This window comes from Solanum tuberosum, unplaced genomic scaffold (genome assembly GCF_000226075.1).
Source record: "Solanum tuberosum cultivar DM 1-3 516 R44 unplaced genomic scaffold, SolTub_3.0 scf00058, whole genome shotgun sequence".
NCBI lineage: Eukaryota > Viridiplantae > Streptophyta > Magnoliopsida > Solanales > Solanaceae > Solanum > Solanum tuberosum.
The window spans coordinates 2,158,735-2,175,727 of NW_006238982.1; the positions used below are offsets into that span (position 1 = coordinate 2,158,735).

The following is a 16,993-nucleotide window of genomic DNA, read 5'->3' on the forward strand; positions in this document are numbered from 1 at the left end:
ATTATTTTGACAACAAAAAATGATTTTGTTGATGAAATAAATGACATGCTTATACATAGATTTCCCGATGATGCTACAGTCTATACAGCTATTGATGAAACAATAGAACCAAATGATCAGTGCCAATTTGAAGATTTTTTACATACCTTACATCCTGCTAACTTACCACCTTATAAATTAACTTTGAAAAAAAATTGTCCAGTTATATTATTAAGAAACTTAAATCCTACTGAAGGTTTATGCAATGGTACACGATTGATATGTCATGATTTTAAATCACATGTTATCAGTGCTATTATTTCCAGTGGTGATTTTAAAAATAAACATGTTTTTATTCCAAAGATCCCATTACTAGCATCACAGGATGAGAAGCTACCAGTTCCCTTCAAAAGAACACAATTTCCAATAAGGTTATGTTTTGCTATGACTATAAACAAAGCTCAAGGTCAAACATTAGATTTTGTTGGAATATATTTGCGTGAACCAGTTTTTTCACATGGACAACTTTATGTTGCTTTATCTCGAGCAAAATGTTCAGACAATGTAAAAATATTAATACGTCCGCCTACAATAGAGGACACAAATGATCATTCTACATATAATGTAGTTTATGATGAAATCATTCGAAAAGCATTCTCACAATAACTTTAAAACCAACAAATGTAATAAGTACACACGCTAATGCTACACATTCTTAAATTTCAAATTCTTTTGCTTTACCCAATTTATTTTTTACATAGGTAAAAGTTAGTTTGCAATCATAGTTCAAGATTTTCAATTTACAATTTTTGGTTTCAATTCAGATTGTGCCTGGCCAATTAATTAAATTTCAAATGTTCATTTTGACTAACCTAAATCCTAACATTGCAGGAACAACTTATTCAATCAAGGGTAACAATTTACATAGTTCTACCTGAAGGAAATGACAAAGATAACCTACCTAAAAATGCAAATAAATGATCATGAGGTACACACAATTTACAGTCATAATGTTATACCAATTAATGTTCCTAACTTTGTTCACTATACTTTCAATGATTTCTTCTTTTTTTTCTTCTCTATTTATTTGTTATTTCACTTCTCACATTATTGTATTAACCTTATTATAGTATGTTTATCTTCTCATAAATGTCTTCATTTTAAAATTGCCACTAATTTTACCATATTTTAACAAACCATTTTCAAATTGCTTTACCTGACCTATATATTTTTTTCTTCAACTTTTATCATCATCAATACTACTAATTTATTTGACGTTTTTTCTGAATCTTCATCGCATCATTAATGTTATTTATATAATTATCTTAAATCACTTATGTTTTCTTTTTTAACTCTTTTACATATATAAAAGTTGCATATGTAAATGATGATGTCATAATTCAGTATATATGAAAGATTCTCTCAATTTAAATTGTTTTACACTTTCTTTTGATCAATTCTAAAGTAATGTTCTTTCTTTTATAATTCTATACTTCTAAGTATTAATATCCACATGATATGTTCAATATCATAAAATTCAAAAAATTTAACAGATCATTTGATTGAGTATATTAGAAAATATAATGAATGCATTAGATGTGTATATTAGTAGTATCTTCTTTGATACAGTTTTTCATGCCATGTATAACTAATGCTTGCATTAGTTATATACTCTATTGTGTATTAACTTGTGTATTACTTATACCAACGAATTCTAGGTATTAGTTATATACTCTATTGAGTAATAAATAGCTCATACAATGACATATTTATTATTTAAAAGAAGTACTCCTTTTGGTTGAAAGCTAACAAAATAGTTACAATGTAACTAAATACTATAATTATTATTCATTTGAAGAAATTAGTTATTATAACTTTATAAGAATTACACATGTATTTTTTACATAATTGATTTGTTATTTTTAAATTTTTTGGATCATTCTTCATCTTAAAGTTTCTATCAATATGTAATAATAAAGAAAATCATCTTTCCACCAATAGGTAATGAGAGAAGCATAAAAAAGGTCAAGCTCTAGGCACATGTGAGCTAACATTGGAATCATCTAATGTTCTACCAAAATCTTCAACCTCGGGGTTGAAAATTGAATCATCCACGCCAGCAAATGCACTATAAAAGGTCAGTCCACTTAAAAACCTACAATTGAGCTTAGATGAGGCTTTTAAATACACGCTTGAGATATAAAGTAAGCTTAAGATATAATGTGACTTATTATATTCTCTGTTCATACATATTTACCCTCTGTATTGTCTGCTATTGCAGGAAGTATCTTCCTTACTTTTGTACTTTTTGGTGATTGCAAAGGAATTTTTTTTTTATTATCATCCGCTACAACTATGCTCAATAAGGAACACCCATCATAGGGAACTAACAAAGATGTTTTCCAGTTTTTATGTCGCTTGCTTTAACCCAGGTTGGTAGTTCGAACTGTTTGATAATTCTGAAGACCTAACCAACAGATATTATTGTATTACTTTTCTCTCTGCTTTCTATTGGTGTTTCACATGTTTTATCACCCTTTGCAGTAAATTTTGAGCAGTCTGTTGTAGCTTGAAGGTAATCGTCTTCGAAAATTGACATCTCAAAATAATATTCAGTATGGGGAGGATAAAGTGTAACAACACCTTACCTCACCTCATGCAAGTAGACAGATTGTTTCTGAAATTTTCATACTTGTCCAATTGTCTTATTATGCTGATATAATTGTATAAGAAGCCTCTTATAGAAGTAATTGAAGGAGTTGCAGCAGGGATATTAGTGTTCCAACAAAAGCAGAAGCTATTAAAAATTATTTGTCAAAGAAAAAATTGAAGTAATTAGCATTACACGCCTAATGAAGATGTTCAAATTTATGACCGTTGAAGAGATTCCCTTGAATGGTAGAAAAGGAAAGCAACTTCAGTACATAGTATAATTGATCAATTATGTTTCAGGCTGCTTCTGTTAATATTGATATTGCTGATGTTGATAATCACTTGGCTGCTGTGAAAATGTTGAAAATATAACCTCATAGGGGTATACTGAATATCATGTGTATCTGTTTTCAAGTTGTGACTTTACTATTCAGTTACTTTATTGTATAAAAAAAATTACTACTTTTGTGACTTTATTGTGTAGTATACAAAATTCATGCTATTTTGATGATTTGGCTGATTTGGGACGACCGTCGATTATGTGATTAGATGAATTCTCAACAAGAGATCAAAATCACGATCAGAGTAATTCTTGTGGATTGACTGATAGACTAAGTTGCGTGGACTCTTCACTTTCGATGCCGCACCCGTGTTGAATTCTCCAAAAATACACAATTTTTGGCGAATCCGACACGCACCTCTTGACATTTTTGAAGAGTCCGAGCAACATAGCTGATAGAAGCACACAAAAGGTTAGAGCTATATGGTTGTCCTTTACAATTACAGCTTCAGCAGTCTATTAGCTCAATCATCTACTATAATTTGAATAAAAACTATTGTAAGTTTCTCTCACTCTCTTGCCATTCCTTTTGCTTCAAGATGCTCACTAGATATAGCGAATTCACCATTCTTCTTATTTTCTTGCTTCACTGAACATGACTCTTAACACAGACAAATTTAAAAGACAATCATCACATGTAATAATAGAAATAACCTAAATACCATTGTTTAACATAATTATTTTAAGTGAATTCTCCTATAGGAACATGCATATTTGATATCACTTTCGTAACAATTTGACCTCCATTTAATCCAATACATGCTAATACAATAGTTGCTCAATTAAAATGAGCCCCATAGTACAACTTAAATTACATTAAATTACAGTTGCAGTCTGCTCAGAATCCCAACTTTCAAACCCCTCCCCTTCCTTTCTTACTGTCTTTATGATGTTTACAAAAAAGGGAAGTTTCAACTGATTGTTCATTTCATATTTGTACACACCAGCTGCAGCACTGATGATGCATGATGACATACATAGGTTGAATAGAAGTTCTTTTCAAAGACATGATTTTGAACTAAATGCTGGACCTGGAATAGTAAATCCAGCTTCAAGGCAAATTTACTTCACATTTCCTGCTGATACTACTTTGAAAGAAGACGATCTTTCCAATTATTTCAACTATTATTCATTTCAAATATTCAATGTATTAAGGTTGGCCTCCTCAGTTTACTTTCTTAAATGTTGTTATTCTTCAATTTTCTACCAGTTACAGGCCTACTAACAATAATATGATCCCTTTATGTGCAATTTAGTCTAAAGAAATGACATTTTACCTCTGTTATACTCTGCTTTTTTCAATTTTAGTTTATAGGTTCGGACCAAGGGTTTGGAGTAATAAGAGAGTTAAAGGAGATGATGGACACAGAGTAGGATCTTCAAACATACGGATATTTATGAGCAAGTCCATACAGCCCTTGAAGATTCTGAAAAAGCAGACCCTAACTTGTTCATGATTTAATATTTCCATATGTCACCTCCAAACCCATCATAATATTATGAGCTTTTATAATATTACTGACTACCTCTGTTGTTGTTGTACTGTGTTATTACAAAGCCTCAAATTTAAAAAAACAAAATTTAACAAATACGTGCGGAATATATACAAAACACAATGTCATACTCCCTCAGAGATAAAAATGGTATTGTTCATTCATCCCTCTTTCTTATTCTTCAATTTTCTTCTTTATTCATGGCTACTTTGTATACAATTGACGTCTACTTTGTTTTCCTCAACTGTTTTAGATTACAATTATTTACCTTTTTTCAATTTATTGTTGTTTAGGTGTTTCTCTCATCACTTTATTCGGTCTATGTTCTAATTTGCTTTTCACCCTGGCCCATTGTGTTTTGCAGTTGTTTTTTTCTCCTACTTGAATCAGTTGGTGGTCAGACAACTGACTATCCAATTGACGAATGATTTGCCTGTTCAACGAACACTACATTCATTTCATCAATATCTCAACATTAAGATCAAAAACACAACGACTGTTGATGAGAACAACTAACCCCACATTGTAATTCCTTTTTATTCTTCCTCTTCTATCTTTGTTGTTCTTATTTTCTGTTGTTAACTGCTCTATAAGCAATATGGAAATGACTACTCCTTACAATTTGTTTATGCTAAACAAAAATGGACTTTCTTGTTTGTAATAGTGCATACTCTTTGGGAGAATTGTTATACATACTGCAACTCATCTACACTCTGTAGACGCCCAGAGGTATATTCTTCAGGTATGTTATCATTTCATATTTCACTATTATTTTACTATTACAGATATTTTTACCTATTTTATATCTCATAAACGTCTTATCTTTCTCTTTCTACTGTAATTTGTATCTTCCATGCCTATAATGAGGCAAGCACATGTTGACGTATTACACTTTCCAACTATAGTAAGCAATGACTTCTACATATCATAGTTCATAGTTCAATTAGACAAATGTAGACTATTGACATCCTTACACCATTTTGAGAAACTGAAGTCCACAAAACAGAACACTTGAAAATCTAACTATAACATGTACAAGACGTCACAAAATATAATTTACGCCTAAATATAAGAAAAAATATGTTCAATTACCTTCTGCCAATATCATGTTTGGATGATGAGGTTCATATCATACACCAATAGTCACAATGACAAGTCTTATCAATTAACAACAATTTGGGTGCTCATCTTGGACATGTGGATGATGAAGTTCATATCATACACCAATAGTCGTGATGGAACCCCACAAAACTTTTGTCAACCACTAGAAGTACTTACGAGAAACAACTACAGCAAATTATAGAAAGCCACTACAGTTGAAAATAGTTACCAAAAATTGAACAATCAGATATAATCACTTCACTTGAAAAATAACAAGTCTTATCAATTAACAACAATTTGGGTGCTCATCTTGGACATGTCTTTTCAGAAAACTCTTTTACTAAGGTGCACAACTTGCATAAAGACGGTACAACTAATAATAGTTATAAAATTTTTGTTGTTGTCCAACAATAATATGAGGCTATACAGAAGGGTAGTGAATTCACCGAATGTCATTTCGAATCTGAAAATCAGTTCAACATGAAGCTAATAAAAATACAATTATCCAATACTTTTAAAAGTTGCAGAAACAATTTCAGTTTGTTCTCTTTGTTCTTTACTCTTTCAAATTGTTAAGTTATTTTTCAAAATGAACACAACAAAATGAAACTATTTTGCAGGAATGAACTGTAAGAACTTCATACTCAAAATATCTGCCAAATGTCTCCATTGCTCATACGCTAAGTGGGTGATTTCTTACTCTATTATTTCAATATTTTTTGGAAAACAAAATACAGTTTTAAACTATGTTTCAGCTTCTGTAATTTCATTATAACAGCTTCTTTAACTTTTTCCTTACCATAACATTATACTTGCTTATATCCAACTCTGTCCATAATCAAATTATCTGTATTACTCATAATTCTATTACAATGTTTTCCGCTTTTGTGCCTCTCAAGTTGATCAACTTTTACCTCTATCAAACATTTTAGGAGTTACCACATTTTTCTATGTTGCTGTTTATCCTACCTCTTTGTATTGGTCAGACTGTACTCTCATTGTTTATAATAACCCAAAAAAAAAAATTCCTTTGTTTCTTCCTTTGCTGTAAATTTCTAACAATTAGGTTGCTTCTTCATTTGCTCTAACTTTGTATAGTACATTGTACTTATCTAAATATCTATTAAGTCTCTATCATGGTTAAAGTAATTACTTCATGTACCTAAACTTACCTTCTGGATTTACGAACCGATGAATGAATTTCTTGCTAACTGTGCTTTACTCTCATCCGCAGAAACCACAATGCATGTGTGGAATCATACATAGTTGCCGCAAGGATAAAACAACGTTGTTAGTGGACTTCCACAAACTTAGCTCTCATGCTAACTTGGTAGGTACAAAACACAATCCTCTACTATTGCTGTTTCATCTTCTTACTCTGAATACATCACCCTGCCAACACTTTTTACATTCCTGCTTCGGTGCTTCTATGTTTTCATTTGACAAATTTTGCATGCATATTCAAATATTTATTTCATTGTCTCATCTTCCCAATATTACTAATTCACAATTTACTTTTAATTCAATCACATCAACTAACAATTAAAACAATGGTATCTGAACTTAGCACTAATGATTTACTTCATTTCTAAATGTAGTCACTTCACTGTTAAACACGTCCAAATGTGCATTTATATCTACATTTGAACATCACAATCTCAAAGCTGAAAAGACCATCAGAACATTCCAGCATAAACAACCTAAACTCTCCTCTTTCAGGACCAAAATTGCTGACTTTATTGTCTTTCTTTTGTACATCAAAGATTCATCTTTGATGTTTCTGATAATGGCGCAATTTTTTTTTCCTTCAAACATTCAAACAGCCCTTTTTTCCTTCATATCTACTTGAAATTTTATTACCACTTTTCAACTACTCTCTGTTAATTTGTTTCTTTCTCAAATTCTCTGAGTTTTCCTGATTGTTTTATACTTTGTATAACCTTAGTGAAAATCCTGTCTCCATCATTGAATTTGAAAATTCACTTTTCTTTCACATCTCATTTTCCTTTACCCTATGTTCTAAGACAACTTTTCTATGTTTCTGTTGCACTTGCAAGTGATTTTCAGTCATACATGTAATGCCCTAAACAAACACCTTTTATTTGTGATAATCATTCTAACATTTGCTCTTGTTAAGTTAACTTTCTTCAAGACTATTTCTACATTTTTCGTTAATATCTGAATAATTCTGCACGTTCTGTTCATTTTTGTGTCTGTAACCATTTATACATTTGTTAGCCATGTGGTTAACAACAGCAGAAGTTTTGGTCTTACTGTCAACCTGGTACCTATATTTTCTCCATTGTTGAACAAGTTACAACACACATACTTTGCCCATGTCAACTGCTGCTGCTGTCAGTTATTTGTAAACAGTTTGTCTCAAAAACATTTTCCATTTCTCCTAATAATCTTGCAGACACAGAACAGTGGAGCTGTAGTCCTGAACTTCTTACTAATCCTCAATTTAATGTTATCCATCAAAAGTACAGTTGGTCCATATAATTATTGTAAACATCACAATCCAATTAGCCATCTAACAAGTCAACTAATATGACAACAGAGCAACATGAATGCGAATTCAGAAAAAGAACTGCTACATTAGATCCTTCAAATTACTTGAGCCCTTTTTAAAATGCAAAGCTTCATCATTATAACTGCTAAGCTGCATTTTATGATGCTTCCTAACGTAATGACTGCTTTAGGCACAAATACTTCAATAAACTCATTCATTGCTATCGTACAACCATTGCACTTTCACCAACTGCAGTGTCTTATGCCAATAGAGCGATCACTTATCTTCAAATCAAAACACAACTTTAGTGCACTTCATTGTTCTTTTAAGTAACGTAGGTAAGACTCCAAAATTACAAGCTTTCTTACCTCTTTCTGTGTGGCTGTATTTAGGTGTCAGGAGGTACACAATGACTGCAACAAGCGTTGAATCTGGATCATCGCTACATTACAGCTTATTCTCGGCATTCAACTACTACCAAAGAACTTGGGAAATTGAAAGAATCAATTGAAGGTATAGTTAATCTTCAAATATTACCATATGTGGAACTGTTAAATTCAGGTTTGCTGTCTGATGCACACGTAGCAGCACATATGTCATTAAGACAGATTTTCATTCTGTAAAGACTGCCTCAGATTTACCGCAGATGCTTTTCATGAAGATTTCCATCAGCACCAAAAGCTTTAGTATTCAGTTGTAGAACATGATCATCCTCTGCCTCCAAAGCTTGTACCCTTTTTTGGATCAGTATTGCATCCACAACACAATTTTTAGCATCTTCTTTCTCCTGAATTGATACTCTACTTTCCAACTCTTTGAACTTTTCCAAATACAACTTCAGTTTTGCCTCAACTTTAGCTTTTTCATTTTTTAGCTACTCATTTTTCTTCTGCATATCCTTCAATCAATTCTCCATCGATTGAAACATATGCAAAAGAAAAATGAGAACCTAAAAAATGAAGAAGCTCAAGTTCACGCAAAACTCAAGATGTATTTCGAAAAGTTCAAAACAGTTGGAAAGTACAGTATCAATTCAGGAGAAAGAAGCTGCTAAAAATCGTGTTGTGGATGCAATACTGATCCAAAAAAGGGTACAAGCTTTGGAGGCAGAGGATGATCATGTTATACAACCGAATGCCAAAGTTTTTGCTGCTGATGGACATCTTCAGGAAAGGCAATTGTCAGCACCTACGCCTCCATTGGTTGACTCAACTGCAAATCGAAATGGAAATGGAAGTGATAAATGAAGACATGAAAGTATTATTATGCTTATATCTGTCTTGTTCACCTTTTTTTTTAAGTTATGTGCTCAATTTCTGTATGCTTTTCAATTTTGGTTAGGGACTTACAGTTATTCACTCATGCTTTTTCTGCTATGCTCAAGCTTTAGTTATCTATGCTGTATGTTGTAATATTTACTTCACTTTGGACCTAAACCTAACTCCTAAGTATTTATGTGGAACTGCAAATGTGCTAGACATTGATGTAGTAATTGTGTGCACTTGATGTGGTTTGTATTCCTTTGTCTTTAACTTCAAACTGTAAGATTAACATGGTCACATGAGTGTAGCTGCAAGCAGTGATAACACAGACTTCATTTGTACAAAAATGAATCTGCTTAATTGTCCTGATATCCAGACATTGCATCCCATGCCTTCTGCTGGTAATTCTGCTCAACTCAATACCAATGTTTCCAACATAGAAACGAAGAGACACCATTCAAAGCAACCAGGTACACATGATTTCTCACGCTTATTCTTGCATTTCGTTTGTTATCTCTCACATTCAACCCACATCTCAAGTTAGCAATAATGATTTACTCAATTTCTAAATGTTTTTATATCCATTGTTCAACATATATTGCAAATTAAGAAAATCTAAATTATCTTTTTTTTTATACCAATACAACAGTAGTGATCTCTGTCTGTTTGTCGACTTACCATTTTTGCTACCATACTAACCAAATGACACATGATTTCATGTGTCTGTCTATCTCTCTGTGTATATATATACACACATATATATATATACACACACATATATATATATATGTATATATATAGAGAGAGAGAGTATATATATATGTACATAGATAGATAGATAGATAAATACAAAAATCTTTTTCATCCTTATTTACAAAGAACAGTTAAAGTACAATTGTCTTCATACAAATTCATGCAGTTTTGGTTGCCACTGAAATAATGCCAAAAAGCAGACAAAATCATTACAGTAGGTACTCAAATGTAATGATTTTGTCTCTTTTTGGACTACCAAATGTACTGATTTTCTGCCTTTTTTGGCACTATTTCATTGGCAACCAAATCCCCATGCATTTCTAACAAGACACATGTAATTTTTTTGTCCCTTATAATTTCTCTATTTCTAAAATAAATAAAAATAATAAATTAGATAAGGGTAAGGTAATACATATTTTTATATTTATATATATATATATTACCCTTATATATCTTTCTTTTTTTTATATATAATATTATTACCCTTATATATATATTACTGATACAACATAAATTTAATAGGCTCTCATTCAAGAACAAATTTTGCTCCCTTTCTCAGGTATTATTTCTTCCCTTTTCATCTTTTCCCTCTTCCCAGTTTCAATTCTTCTTCCAGATTCTGCTTATCACCAAAACAGAAAAAAAAAAAACACAAAATTGTAGTTATTAGTTGGAAGTCAATTACTATAGTATTACATTTGTACTGATATTGCAAATGTAAAACCCAAAGTAATAACCTCCCTTATGAGTTTCCTGTTTCATAGCTCATATTTAATGCTTTCAATAGTATTCAATCTTTCATAGATATAACATGGACCCAGGAGTATGCTTTTACCTTAATCCCCAACATCATCAAAATATCGCCACAGTAGCTGTTTTCTTTTGTTTTCTTTTTTTTGGCTTTCTTGTTTTTTAAATTTTAAATAGTACCATCAAAGTTTAGTTTCTATGAATAAAGTTTTTCATATTGTTTTTGCTAAATGTATAGTCATTTCACCTGAGTTTCAGAGATAATTGTTCCTCTTTTAATATTCAGCAACATTTTTTGTCCCTATAACAGCTTTTCTGTCAAAAAATAATTGTCCAACTGTACTTTGCACATTAATAATGCCTGCTAACTGATTTAATGTCTTCATTGCGCTTCGCTAAAGGGCCCTAACAAATTTACACATGACTCTACTTCTACTATCACAAGACTGTGTTTTTCTTTTCATTTGTTCTTCATTTTGTTTTTGCTTGCAAAATACAAACTTTATTATCTTTCCACTGTTTACATCTCATATCACCCAATAGTAACAAGTACAACACTAAAGTAGTATAGTTTGTTTGCTCACTTTGGCTGTAGCTCCTTTCTTTGTATCCAATTATCAAACTGCTGCTTCAACATTCTACAATTGTACAGTAGTATCTCATGACTGAAAAAGAACTAATAGCACATAAATGGTTACCCCATCAAGATAACAGCAAAAGTCAATAGTATCATACATCCTAGGTCGTCTCTTATGAGTTTGTACTGTACATTCATTCTTTCTCCTAAGTTGCTTTTACAAGAGTTTCTTAATGCTTTGTTTCTACAAGAAAATCTCATTTACACAGCTGGAAGATGCATTTTGCTCCACACTGCTCCTTTCATTTCATTCTTTTTCCCCTTTTTTGTAAACACCTGAAACAATGTTGCATGTCAGTCAACTTACCACGTACTTTGACTTACTACTCAACTTACGAGTACTTTGAATTAACATTCATGTTATCCTACAGATACTACTATTTGGTTAACTATATTTCCTACAAACATGGTACTATGACTTAACATTGACCAAATAGAACTAGCGACACGGGATTGGATTTGCAAAGTTCAAATTGTCGAAATAGGACGCCCACGAGAAAGCCTTGACAAGAAATGTACATTCCAAAATTTGATTTTGGAAGATGAAGAGGTGAGATCATTGTTATATTTTATGTTATCACTATTGCTCTTTTCCTCTCAACTTAGTTAATCTCAACTTTCTATAACTCTTACTTTCAGGAATGCCAAATTAAGGCTGTTATGTACGCTGACGAAATTGAGCAGTATGCAGCTACACTTAAACTCTTCCATACCTACCTGATCTCTACTGCAAGAGTGAAAGCCTCCCAAGCTTCATACGGCAAGCCAATACATAAATTTTACTGGATTCTTGACAAAGAAACAGTAATTGAACAAATCAAACCATCTCACGAAGTTGAAAATGCACTTCCACCGCCAACGAAGCTGAATATCACAACCTTTGACCACATTCCTCATCTGATGGTTGATTCTGCTGCTGAAATAGGTATATCCATCGTAATAGCTATTCTCAGACTGAAATATACATCTGCACTGCTGCAAAACACTTGCAACAATTCATTATATATATTACATACGCAGATATACTAGCAATTGTTCTTCGTTGTGGTCCTCAAAAAAACGCCGGTCGCAGTCATCATAGGTGTCGAGAAATTACCCTTTGTGACAATCAGTAAGTATAACATTTCACATTCTCTTTACTCCTTTTCTGCAAATATTTCGAATCAGTAACCACTTATTCCCTTTCTATGTTCACATCATCAATTATCATCTAACCATTAGCCTGGTACTTACTCTTCTGTCTTTGTGTTCTCACACTGTCAGGAAAAGTCAGTTTCTGTTCACTCTATGGGAGGATTTCGGCGAAATAGAAGGACATGAAATTGCCTCTAAAATGGCAACAGAACCAGATCTGCTTGTCATCCTCGCAAGAAGTATAGGAATCTCTACTTATCAAGGTAGATAGACAGTCAACTTCTTGCCAACATAATGTTATACAATAACAAAACAATGTACAACCTATATTTTATACAGGGTTGTCACTGCAAACTAGATACAATTCCACACTACGTGTGAATCCCAATTACCCACAGGCAGTGGCACTCATCAACTGGTACTGACATCTCATATTTATTGTACAGCTTTAAATTACATCTAACCAAGCTACTAAACATATTATCTGTTGTAACAATAGGGCAAAAGAGAACAAAACAATGTTGTTAGGTTGTCCATCAGAGAAAACCTCAACAAGCTCATCTACCGCTCCCATGATACTCACTACTGGTGGCCAACAACTTCTCTCTATTGCACAAATCTCATCAGCACCTTCTGTAAGTCACACTTGAAGTTGCTCATTTGACAGTATCCTTGTTCAATTTCTCATTCTGTAGCTTTGCTAAAATAATCATAACTTCCCACAGATGGGAATGTTCTATGTTGAAGCAGAGATGGCCATATTAGATGATTTCCAAGACTTTTGTGTGCTTGAATGCTCAGGATGCAAACAGAAGAAGCGGACAAAGGATAGAAAGGATTTTGANNTGAAACTTCCCTTCATTTCAGCTGTAGCTTCCAAATTGATCTTATTGACAACACTGCTACAACCACAGCATCTATCTCTGCTGATTTAGGAGAAAAAATACTCTCCATGACAGCAGAAGACATATTTGACATAACTTGCACTAAGGTTATCTCTCATTCCCACTGGCTACTTGAACACACTTGTTGTCATAATAGTGTATATCTTCAGCACAAACAGTTTGCCACATATGCTCTGTTCTAAACTATTTACTCTTAACTTGTTATATTTACAGCGACAATCATTGTCTCTTACTCATGTCCATGAGATGTTGTCCAACAAAGTATTCACAATTCAGCTGAGGAAGTCATCTTGGGGCAGCTCAAATACCACGCATACAACTTTGTCCATTCTTTCCTACACAGAAAAACAACATGCTCCACAGACCACCACTGATAGGACTTCTAAAAAGATAAAACCTTTGGAAATAACTGAGGTAGAAGTGATAGCAACAACTACTGCAGCTGCTTCTTCAAATGCACCGCCCAAATTTGAACCTCCCACACCAACCAAAAAGGTGTAAAAGGTCAGTCTACATCTCCCTTTCACACCAAACTATAGCTGAAAATGATTGCCACTTCCACATATTTGCAACGAATTCAGAAATTCCTCATAAAATCCTCTACTTTCACCTGTAGTTTACTTGGTTTTATAGACATATCCATGTAGTTCCTATAAAACATTATAAGTGTCATACTTATGGTATACCACTGCTTTCACACTTGCTCTTATCTCCTTTGAAATTTCACAATTTTCTTATGCTTATGTCTGACATAACATTGCAAAGCCTCACAGTAATTCAGGGCTAAAAATGCTTTATCCGTGTTCATATCCATGCTCAAATCAATTGGTTAACTTTTTCTTTTTAATTCCTCATCTCATGTTGACTCTTCACTTAGGTTTTCTCTTATAACAACAATTCAGACACTCCAATATAAGCCTATTTACGTGTTTTGGTAGATAACTTCCACTGCATACATTCTTCTACATTTTTCCTATTCTACTTTGTTATGATGGCCTACACATTAATACAAACTTATCAGTAGCAACAATAGGAACAACGTTTCTGTCTACCAGCAAATCTATCAGTCCATATTTGCAGTTTCTAACATACTTTAAACTGTGTAATTGCAGGAACTACCTCGCACCATTTTGTGACTTTTGCTTATGATAGGGACAATATAATGAACAACTCTCCCTATGCTGTGGTTTATTTCATGAGGAAGATTAACTATGCACAAGCAAACTGCAGTGTCTTCTAAATATGATACTGCAACATGTATATTGTTTTTGTTATGTTCCATTAGTTAGTATGTGTGAATAGTTCAACTCGACATCATACTGATGTGTATTGTACATATTCTGAATATTTCTAATAGTACATATTATATATATGCTATTATCTATCTTCTATAAACGCCTAACCCTTAATTCATAACATAACAACACTTTTACAAGCATAATACTTTGACTATTGGGCCCGTGCTTGCCACGGGCCTCCCTACCCTAGTATATATATATATAACACATTTAGTTTGTACAATAATAATAATTAACTAATTAATAAATAATTGTCATAAAAAATAGAAAAGATAAATAGGATCTAGGCCAAAAAGAGGTATCACATTACTTTCTTTTATATAACTTTTAATTATTTATAGATTTATATTAAATGTTGATATTAATGGTCATTTTTCTTTACGTCTTTTCATTGCCTTCATAATTTTCTTTGCTTTTTTTTTTTATTACAATAATAGATTAAACAAAAAAAATGGTCATAAAAAGTCTAATATCACTTTGTCTATACCTAACCTTATATTATATATACATTTAGAAAAGAGAGATAACCATATTCATATAAATTAACGACTTCAAGAAAATTACACTTAAAAAAAGAAAAATTGATCATAAACAAGTATCACATCACTTTGTCTATACGTAACCTTAATATTATATATAAATTTAGAGAAGAGAGAGATAAACATATTCATATAAATTAACGACTTTAAGAAAATTATACTTAAATTACAAAAAATAAAGTCTTACAAAAACTTAAATAGCAATGGCTTTGATAAGAAAAAAAAATTCTGACTTTTGATCTTCATATCAAAAAGCTCTATATTAATAAGCATGTTATAAACTGATGATAACATATAGACATTAAAATCAAAAGATCAAGAATAAAATAATAAAAATTTAAAAAGAAGAAAATAAATATAAATAACAGAAAAGAGAAAACAGTTACCTGAGACCTCAAAAGAAAATGTATCAGGAGTATATTATACACACGAAAATAAAGTATGCATAAGTAAAGGAATGATGTCAATTGATTATTGGTGATTAATAGCATCAAAAGTAACCGAAGCTACGTGGGACCGTAATTTAATTGTCCATTTGTTTTTTGTTTTGTTATTTTATTTATTTTGTTGCTTTGTCTTTGTTGGGCTAGTGGCAAGTTGTACAGATTTTTTGTTTTATTAAAGGAGGCCTTTGAGCCTCACACCTCTAAATTTATAAAAAAAAAAAACGTTGCATAAATTCACTTGGAAAGAAAAGCTAAATGTAGTAAATGTTAATAATGAGGAAAGAGGTTAATTATTAAAAGAATTTTGAACAGAAAATTAAAAAAAATCAAAATTCTGAAAAAATAGATAAATAGTAATGCTGACCAATGAAGCATGTCATATCAGCGTGTTTATTTTCAACTTTATAGATATATAATATAGATTTGTTCAAGTCGTCTAGAAATTAATGGATTGGAATCAAGATAATTTAAATTGGGTCAATTTCAACTCATTCAAGCATTATCCCTTTGAAAAAAGATCTTCAATTTAGCCTAATAATCTCTTATTCAACCCATTTTAAAATGCTTTATTTGCATTGATGCAACTATGAATTACTATCATTTTTTTCATCTTGTATTATTCAAATAAAAAACGAGTACATCGATAATGATAACAAAACAGATGCTCTAGCAAGACAATGAGCAATCTAATTCGGGGTCTTGTACGCCATGTTACATCTAGGGATACCCTTGGATTATGACATATGGATTCTCATGTTTACCCATTTTATCTATATTTATATGAACTTAAATAGGTTGAAGTCCATATTTACTCATTTAAGAAAATATGAATGATCCATTTAATTTAATATAAAAAAAATATATTCATTTTACTTATATGAGCTGAAATTGACACCCCTACATAAATCATGTAACCCCATATGTCACTTGATGTCTGTATAAGAGCTTGTCATCTTGACTATATACATCACCCCTTGGCCTTATCCAATTATTAGAAGTAAATAATTGGGAAATACATCATCCATTAATATAATTGATTGTAAATTATATTAATTGAATAACAGTTGTGTCCCCTCAATGAAATGTAGCGTCCTCGGTTTTCATGGCAATTACCTATTTTTTGGATTTTCTAGATATACACCCCTACCTTTACACCATCTCTCAATCTTTCCCAAAAGTTGAACGATGTATC

At 31.9% G+C, this 16,993-nt stretch overlaps 1 protein-coding gene across 20 annotated transcripts in view; it reads left to right on the forward strand.

Annotated features, from left to right (window-relative positions):
- LOC102596183 (replication protein A 70 kDa DNA-binding subunit B-like) overlaps positions 1–14,909 on the forward strand; it is a 24,051-nt gene extending 9,142 nt beyond the window's left edge. For 2 of the 20 annotated variants that reach the window (XM_015307455.1, XM_015307464.1), the window contains 20 exons: positions 871–967; positions 1,981–2,116; positions 2,261–3,383; positions 3,919–4,614; positions 4,829–4,989; positions 5,129–5,206; positions 6,186–6,249; positions 6,800–6,895; positions 8,470–9,334; positions 9,648–9,809; positions 10,615–10,651; positions 11,851–12,029; positions 12,119–12,404; positions 12,500–12,590; positions 12,743–12,876; positions 12,953–13,031; positions 13,113–13,248; positions 13,339–13,604; positions 13,732–14,022; positions 14,631–14,909. In XM_015307455.1, coding sequence (XP_015162941.1) covers positions 12,140–12,404; positions 12,500–12,590; positions 12,743–12,876; positions 12,953–13,031; positions 13,113–13,248; positions 13,339–13,548 — 915 coding nt within the window. In that variant the 5' untranslated portion in view covers positions 871–967; positions 1,981–2,116; positions 2,261–3,383; ... (8 more) ...; positions 11,851–12,029; positions 12,119–12,139 and the 3' untranslated portion in view covers positions 13,549–13,604; positions 13,732–14,022; positions 14,631–14,909. Of the gene's footprint in view, positions 1–870; positions 968–1,980; positions 2,117–2,260; positions 3,384–3,918; positions 4,615–4,828; positions 4,990–5,128; positions 5,207–6,185; positions 6,254–6,799; positions 6,900–8,469; positions 9,335–9,647; positions 9,810–10,614; positions 10,652–11,850; positions 12,030–12,118; positions 12,405–12,499; positions 12,591–12,742; positions 12,877–12,952; positions 13,032–13,112; positions 13,249–13,338; positions 13,605–13,731; positions 14,023–14,630 lie in introns of all 20 variants that reach the window. The other 18 variants (XM_015307460.1, XM_015307468.1, XM_015307458.1 and 15 more) reach the window with 17 other exon arrangements.
- The last annotated feature ends 2,084 nt before the right edge of the window (positions 14,910–16,993 follow it).